Genomic DNA, 7,920 nt, shown 5'->3' on the forward strand with positions numbered 1-7,920 from the left:
CACAGATAAAAATAAAGTCGTTATGTTGTAGAGCGTCCATTTGCACATTTTTTTATTTTATAGGAGTAATTGAAAAGCATTACCCATATTAAAACTACCTAATAAACCTACACGCCAAAGTACACTACTAGATTATCTATATGAAACGTTGAAAGTTGCTTTCACGCATTAAGACCACATAAAGTTTTTTAAATCTGTACTACAAACTCAATAAAGATTATGCCAAGTTAGTTAATTAAACCCTGTTGTGGTACTCATAAAATCAAAATAATGATATTTTTTTTTATCTTAAGATGTTGTAGAACGTTTCTTTGCTCTATGTCATCTAGCTGTCATTCACTGTTCTGTCATAAACGTCAAAATAAAAACGTCACCTTATTTCTGTGTTTACATTTACGCGCGGTTTATTTTACGTGATTTTGTTTTGCAATAAAAATACTAGGTTGCTATCAAATCAAAAACATTTCAGCAATAGCGCGAAGAATTATAAGCGATGGCAGACGAGGAGCATTACACGGATATATCAGATATAATGGAAGATACGGAAACCGATAATTTAATTGACAATGAAAAGCGTTATGAAGATTCTGATTTGGCGGAAATAAATGCTGCAATACAGGACTCGGAAATTTTGCATAATTTGAGCAATGAAGAGTCTCCGCCAACGGAGATTAAGGTGCCTAATCAGAGCAGTAAACCTGAGGTAATACGCTCTACCAGGTTACCAATTGCGAGGATAAAAAACATAATGAAAATGGACCCAGACGTTAGTGTAGTCTCAGCCGATGCGGTTTTTCTCGTCACTAAAGCAACTGTAAGTAGCTAAAATTATATAACTAACAGACAACTTCTCTTGTGTCTCTTGTGTGTAGTGTCTCTTGAATTATATCCTAGCTCATCACCTACAAAAAGAATCCCAAGTTTTTCCTATAAGCTTTTCCTTATCGACTTTTATGTTGGCTTAACTCTTAAAATTACCTTTATGTTACTCTTAGAAAGAGTTCCTCTATTCTTAAGTGCTGGTAAAAACAGCACAATTACCATATGAGTCATAAAGAAAATCAATTCAATTTTTTTATTATTTTTTGTTTATTTCTTTATAAACAGCTTGCTTTCTGTCATCAATATTTTGTACACTTACCTACTACAGCCTTTGTTTTTTCAGGAATTATTCCTAGAAACCATAGCGAAGGAAACTTACTCATACACATCAACCAACAAAAGGAAAGTTATCTCAAAGAAGGATTTGGACCTCATCATCAATAAAGTGGACTGTCTGTGTTTCCTAGAAGGTGCTATGGATTTTTAAGTAGAAGAGCAAAGAAATTTTTGAAAAGATGTGTTGTTAAAGTTCTCTCAGTTCCAATTTTCTAGAGAGAAAATCTTATGCTTGGTTTACTTAATTTCAGTTCAACTCTGTTTTGAATTCTGTAGGATCAATGAAATAATGTGAACCAGGTTTTATACTGTAAAACAATGGCTGGAGATGCCACCTGTAGCATACAAAAATGTTATATTTCATGTAACATGACAAATAACTCCAAAAGTAATAGGCTAACGCAAGTAATTCAGTGTAATTTTCACCTAAGTGATTTAAATATTTTTTATGATAGTTCTGTTAATATTAAAGAAAAAAAAACAGCTAAGCAATGTTTGATAATTTTATTTTAAACTCTTTTTTGTTCCTTCAACAACACCTTCTCACTGTTTGCAACAGCAGAGCACAGTGAGCCGATACAGTTATATTAGATTTTCTCATCCATTCACTGTAAAAATATTAAATATTATCAATTATCATATATACAGAGAGAAAGACCAAGTTTTGGTCAGTAGAGAGAACTGAGAGGGCAGGAGCCCTTTACATTGTTATGAGGCAACCAATTAAACTTTATAAAATAATAGTTTTTAACTTTAAATGTCTGATGCGCATAGAGGCAAAGGTTCAAATCTATCTTGGCCATGTACTTATGACTATTTATGTTGTGTTCTTTAGTTTGAATGGGAAACAACGACAACAATTGAAGAAACAAAAGAAAAAGGCGAAACATGCACATTTAGGCAATTGAATGTGCAACATGATCCAAATATAGGTTTAGGTTTTTCGGCATCCCTGAGGTCTGATGGGAGTTGATTCGCATAAAATCTGACTCCCCAATCTATGATCCAGTGGTGGGGATGTCAGTACATACACGCATAATCACGTCTGTATCACCTGCAGGGTAGACAGAGCAAACAGTCTTGATAAGACTGGAAGGTCACATAGGTAAGAGAAGTAAGATGAAGATGTTACTGGGACTATTGCCAGGAGAGAGTAGAAGACTTACTCTTTCTTATGAGTACAGTTGATTCCGGAAGCGACAACTCTCAGCTGGACTGGCAGCAGTTTAATGGATGTCAAGTCCAGGTGATGCTCTTTATCAGACAGGTTCACTATGCCCACTACACCTGGGACACCCGGCAGAAGCCTGTTAATTGTTTTATTGGTGTTGAAAAGTTATCGTTAAAAAAAAAATATACATATATATTGATAAGTCTAGTTGGCAAGGTACCAAAAATGGTAATAACGACAAGAAAGGGCCGAGGTATCATCTCGCTGAATTGTAATGCTGGTACAGTTAGGCAATATGGCGTATGGCGTCCAGCCGTTTTGTGATGCGTCTGCGCATTATGCTATGAGCTTAAGCATCAGAATCTCAGACTCTTGATGAAGACAAACAAATAACGGTGGAAAAAAAAATTCGTCATGGTTTTTGGTCTAATTAAGTTTTCTCTGGTTATGACTATAAGACGGGTTCAGATATTTATTTATTACCTACATGTTTATAAATAGTAACAAAAAAAAACTAACCTGCTAACCACTAGAACAGACTCGGAGAAAGCTGTAGTTTCTAAATCTCCAAAACGAACAGCTGGTAGCTTCTTGACGGTAAGGACATCTTTATAAAACTGTAAAAATAATATGTATATGAATACGTATATGATTAAATCCAACATGTTTTACCGTCATGACAGTGTGCAACCAAATCCGCTCACACTTGGTGGAGTAAAATCAATTTTTTTTTCACTTATGCTTCAAAGCTGTGGAAACACCTACGATATTTCTATGTGAAACTATTTTTATAAATTATATACTTAACTATCTATATAGTAAAGTTGCAATACCTTATAGTGACTTTTTTCAGCTGCCATTTGCGCAGCCAAATTTAAGGTCAAGTAGTTGCTAGCCACAGGTAGCCAGGTTTCTCCCGTGGTTGAAGAGAAACCTGCGTGGGCGCTGGCGTCCCAATGGTACGGCGTCCTGTTTGGGTCGCGGGACTTCTTCCAGTAGTTGACGGGGTCGTCAGTGTTGCACGCTTGGGGGTCTTTCGTCTGCTCCCAGGACACTTCGCCGTCTGTCATGCCAATTTCTTCACCCTATTGTAGAATATGTAGGTATAATGTTAAAAGGAAATATGAAATGGTACTAATTAACGATAAATCCTAAAGGTACATTGGAATTGCAACTTTTAATGAGTTCTTTGACAAAGCGCAAGATTGTTTGATATCCAAAAAATACGTCTATATCTCTTACGAGGCATAGGTGCATAAACTTAAGTTTAAATGCTTTTGCTTTAATTGACTTTTACAATCTGCGTGGGAAGAGTTGCAACTAGCACTCACTTCGGTTTTTGTTCACAAACAAACGAAAATGTAAGGGTGACTGATCTTCATATAAATGTTCAAGTTAACTTCTTACGTTCAATTATTTTTCAACAACTTATACATATGTACCTATTAAAGTGTAAGATCGATTGACTGAAGGTGTACTTGCCTGGTAAGTGAGCGCGACCCCGGGCAGTATGAGAGCCAGCATATTCATGGCATCCACCCGGGCGGTGCCGAGGCGGGACGCAAGGCGACTCTGATCGTGATTGCCGTTCTGAAACATTACAAAAATATATCACGTCTTTATCACTAAGGCACTGTAAGCAGGGCCAACAATCATGAAAATACGACTTTCATATGCATAGGTAGCTTTAATGGTATTGAAATTCATATAGGTATGACCGGTTGCTAGACCATCCCGAATTGAGAAACATAGTATAGGTATACATATGATCACGTCTATATCCTTTAAATTAAGAAACGTTTATCGTAATTGATTTCGACAATCTGCGCGGGAGAGCAGCAGGCACATAGTACACTAACATCGCTACCTGACCAGCATGAACGCAAGATCCTTGCGTTCACATTGAATTTTTAAATATAGAGAATTCGAGAAAAATGTTCTTCCTGAGAAGAACCGCTTAATTTCATGGACAGGGTTCAAAGCTGAGTTTTCTATGAAAAGCTTGTTGGGCAGTATGAAATGCAAAGTTTTTCTGCCTGTAACTCAGGGAAAGAGGATGAAGTATGACAATCTCTACTTACGACCCAATTAGCAGTCTTCCCACTAGGCATATACGTCATCCACTTATCTATTACCATCTTTATATCCCTCGCATTTGAACCGTTATTAATTTCCCCAAGGAAACTGAAATTAAACGGTATGGAACCATTTCTAGTTTCTGTGCCATAGAATCTTATCATCTTTGTGATTTCCGTGTACGCTTCAGTCATCATTATTTTGTATTCGCCATCTTTTTTGAAGTATTCGTCTAAGAGGTCCCGCCAGTCGTATACGACATAGTATGTTTCGTCCAAATCTCTCGTGTATATGTGGGATAGGTATTCGTAGTCGTCTGGGGTTGCACCCTCGGCTCCTGGAAACATTTATATATAGAAACTTTTCTACGTGTTCTCAATTGAATTTTGTTTGGGCTTTCAAATCGAGAGGTCCAAATATGATTTTTTACATAACATACATATTTTACGAGTAATTACAAAATTCACAGTACAGAAATATTGCTGCCCGCATGTTTTTAACGGTAGTACCTAAGTAAAAATTTAATATTTATACCAGATGGAGGCTCGTCAGGATAGGCCCCTCCGAACTGTGCGGAGTCGACTTCGTACATCATGTTGATAGCGTCCACTCTGAACCCAGACACGCCTTTGTCTAGCCAAAAGCGGAGGACGTCCTGAAAATAATCTTCCTATCATGTGGCTGCTTTGTCAAGGAAGGAAAAGGTTTCATAAACTTTAGTAGAACCAGTGGTACCTACTTACTTTATATGACAATCCTCTTTTAGAACTGGCTCAACGGAAAGATCATCATATTTTTTAATCAAGACAATGTATACTCAAACATAGGCAAATGGTCACCAATTTATGGAACACTAGATACATTCTAGATATACTCGCTTTGATCTTCTTAGTTTTCTTTCGGTAATAATTTCTATCGATTATAAAATTTAGCTTTCAACAAATTATCTGTTGATGCGTTAAGCCAAATTATAGCGAATTATACGTCTTGAATATTACGATCCTGTTTTCACTCTTACGGTTGCATCCTCACCTGGAGAGGATGCTCGGGGTGTTCCTTTGACCATGGGCACTGGATTGCATTGATTAATGAATTGGATTTATTGATGTGCAGTACATATACATATGTATCGTAGTTTACCTTCATCGCTTGCTGCACCTTAGCCTCGCGGTAGTTGAGGTCAGGCTGGCCGATCGCGAACTGGTGCAGGTAGAATTGACCACGGGTCGTACTGTACTCCCATGCGCTTTTACGAAAATTGCTTACCTGGCAGAATTGTCATTAACTTTTTCACTAGGTATACATTATACCTAGTATGAACAAAACACCGTTGGCAGAATCAAGTAAAGAGAAATATATATTGGTTTTTTAGGTAGCGAAATCTTCATACGCACTATATATTACGATTTCCTGGTTCCCGTGGGAATTTCAAGAAAGGTTTTATCTAATAATTAGCTGTGCCCGCGACTTCCTCCCCGTGGATTAGTTATATTGGGCATCATTGAAGCCCAATATAACTAATCCAAGAATCAAGAATTCAAGGAGGAATAATTTTCCCCGTTTTATTTCTTCGCTCCTAATAGTTGAAGCGTGATGATAATAGCCTAAAGCCTTCCTCGATAAATGGTCTACTAAACACAAAAAGAAATTTTCAATTCGAACTAGTAGTTCCTGAGATTAGCGCGTTCAAACAAACTCTTCAGCTTTATAATATTAGTATTATATAAATTTAGCGATACTCTACACATCAAAAAAAGAACATGTAGGTAGGTATGCCTTTAGCTCTTTGTGAAGAGTGTCTCACATACAATATCGTGCTAGTATCACGATATTGTATGTAAGACACTCTTTGTATTATGATTTCTATTACCCAGTTATTAGGTGGCAGTATCACACTCGCGTTATCAGGGTCGGGCACTCCGTCCGCCCAAATATAGTAATTCTCATACTCAACATCCCTCTGAGCTGATTTGATGAACCACTCGCTTTCATTGCCCGTGTGGTTCGGAACGTAGTCCAGAATCACACGGATGCCTGAAAAGAAAACATATGAGAATCGTAACAGTTCAAGGGTCATTTAAAATTAGTTAAATTTATGGGGGCAAAATAATTTTATATCTGTGGCAGCAACTAAGTAGCTTTTGTCTTACTTAAACGCAGACTTGAGTATTCACGTTAATTATAAATTAATAAGACTTACCCAATGACTTTGCTTTAGTCATTAGATTGTCAAAATCATCCATAGTCCCGTACTCCGGCGCAATTTTCGTATAATCAGTAATGTCGTAGCCAAAGTCGTACATCGGCGATAGAAATATTGGCGACAGCCATATTGCGTCCACGCCAAGTTGCTGAAGGTATGGCAGCTTCTCTGTTATGCCTTATTTATAATCAAATAAAATTTACACATATAATAAAGCAGTAGGAAAAGTCCTAGGTGTGGCAGAGTGGTAACGACCTCTGTGGAGCAGCGGTAGTGCGCTTGTCTCTGTGTGTGAGGTCCTGGGTTTGAATCCCAGCTAGGGCATGAGAAACGAACTTTCTCTGATTGGCGTGGCCCATGAATGTTTATCTATATAAGTATTTATAATAAATTGTAGTATTCTTGAGTTAGTATCCCGTTACTCAAGTATCAAACTATAAGGCTTACTCAATTTGTGTAATCTGTCACGTATACATTTAACAACGTTGTTACATGCATATCTATGTATGATAAACTCACCATTTAAATCCCCAATTCCGTCTCCATTGCTGTCTCTGAACGACCTCGGATAGATCTGATAGATGAGCGCGCTCTGCCACCAGTCCGCATCGCTCGCCACCGTCGCCGTGACAGTGGTAGCGAGTATCAATAACGTTGTTACACGCATTACTGCTATATCAAAACAATTATATGTAAAATGAAATAAAATTTATATCCATGAAAATATCGTAGGGCAGTATTCTGATGAAAAATTGTCTGCTTAGATATAAAAGCGAGCTAGAGCCCTTGCTCGGGACGTAAATATTTGGGCACCGACCTTGTTTGCTAAACAAGTAACTATGTTAGAACAAAGACGATAGCTTACAACATGAAAATTTATCCAAAATTATGAAAGTTATATTCGACACTAATCGACAAGGCATTACTATTATAAACAAACAAAACATTACAATTGAAAAAAAGCAGTAGGATCATAAAATGTTTTGGTATCAGTCATAAATCATTTTCGTATTTTTTTCCACGTTGAAACAGACACTTACTTTGCCGGTGATCTAGAACTGGCCATACTAACATGTGCACTCACATTTAAATAGCTGTAGTTAACTACAGCTTAAGTGTTTAAAGATAAATCGTTTGGATTGCACTTAATGTAGGAATATTAAAATGATGCACAAATTACTCAGCGCAGCGATATTATCGTAACATTTGAAATTAGTTCATACAAATGAATCGAGATAAGTAAAAATTATAGCTTTGGCACCAAATAAAGTGTGCGCGTTTAATACCTGTATTATTTATAAATAGTATAATG

The 7,920-nt window shown here is 37.0% G+C and overlaps 2 protein-coding genes across 2 annotated transcripts; one reads left to right on the forward strand and one right to left on the reverse strand.

Moving 5' to 3' along the window:
• Positions 1 to 379: 379 nt before the first annotated feature.
• LOC106143521 (DNA polymerase epsilon subunit 4) lies at positions 380 to 1,645 on the forward strand. Its single transcript, XM_013345634.2, has 2 exons — positions 380 to 814; positions 1,166 to 1,645. Exons 1-2 carry the CDS (start codon positions 494 to 496, stop codon positions 1,307 to 1,309), a joined length of 465 nt encoding a protein of 154 aa, XP_013201088.2. The 5' UTR covers positions 380 to 493; the 3' UTR covers positions 1,310 to 1,645.
• Positions 1,646 to 1,652: 7 nt separating this feature from the next.
• Positions 1,653 to 7,798, reverse strand: LOC106143502 (maltase 2). The gene is made up of 12 exons (XM_013345614.2): positions 7,649 to 7,798; positions 7,128 to 7,280; positions 6,606 to 6,785; positions 6,276 to 6,439; positions 5,546 to 5,671; positions 4,940 to 5,060; positions 4,411 to 4,742; positions 3,812 to 3,919; positions 3,163 to 3,414; positions 2,849 to 2,946; positions 2,325 to 2,465; positions 1,653 to 1,766 (listed from the first exon to the last, which is right to left on the reverse strand). The coding sequence occupies exons 1-12, from the start codon at positions 7,680 to 7,682 to the stop codon at positions 1,688 to 1,690; spliced, it is 1,788 nt and encodes a 595-aa protein (XP_013201068.2). The 5' UTR covers positions 7,683 to 7,798; the 3' UTR covers positions 1,653 to 1,687.
• Between the last annotated feature and the right edge of the window lie 122 nt (positions 7,799 to 7,920).

Source organism: Amyelois transitella, chromosome 7 (assembly GCF_032362555.1).
Source record: "Amyelois transitella isolate CPQ chromosome 7, ilAmyTran1.1, whole genome shotgun sequence".
Lineage (NCBI taxonomy): Eukaryota > Metazoa > Arthropoda > Insecta > Lepidoptera > Pyralidae > Amyelois > Amyelois transitella.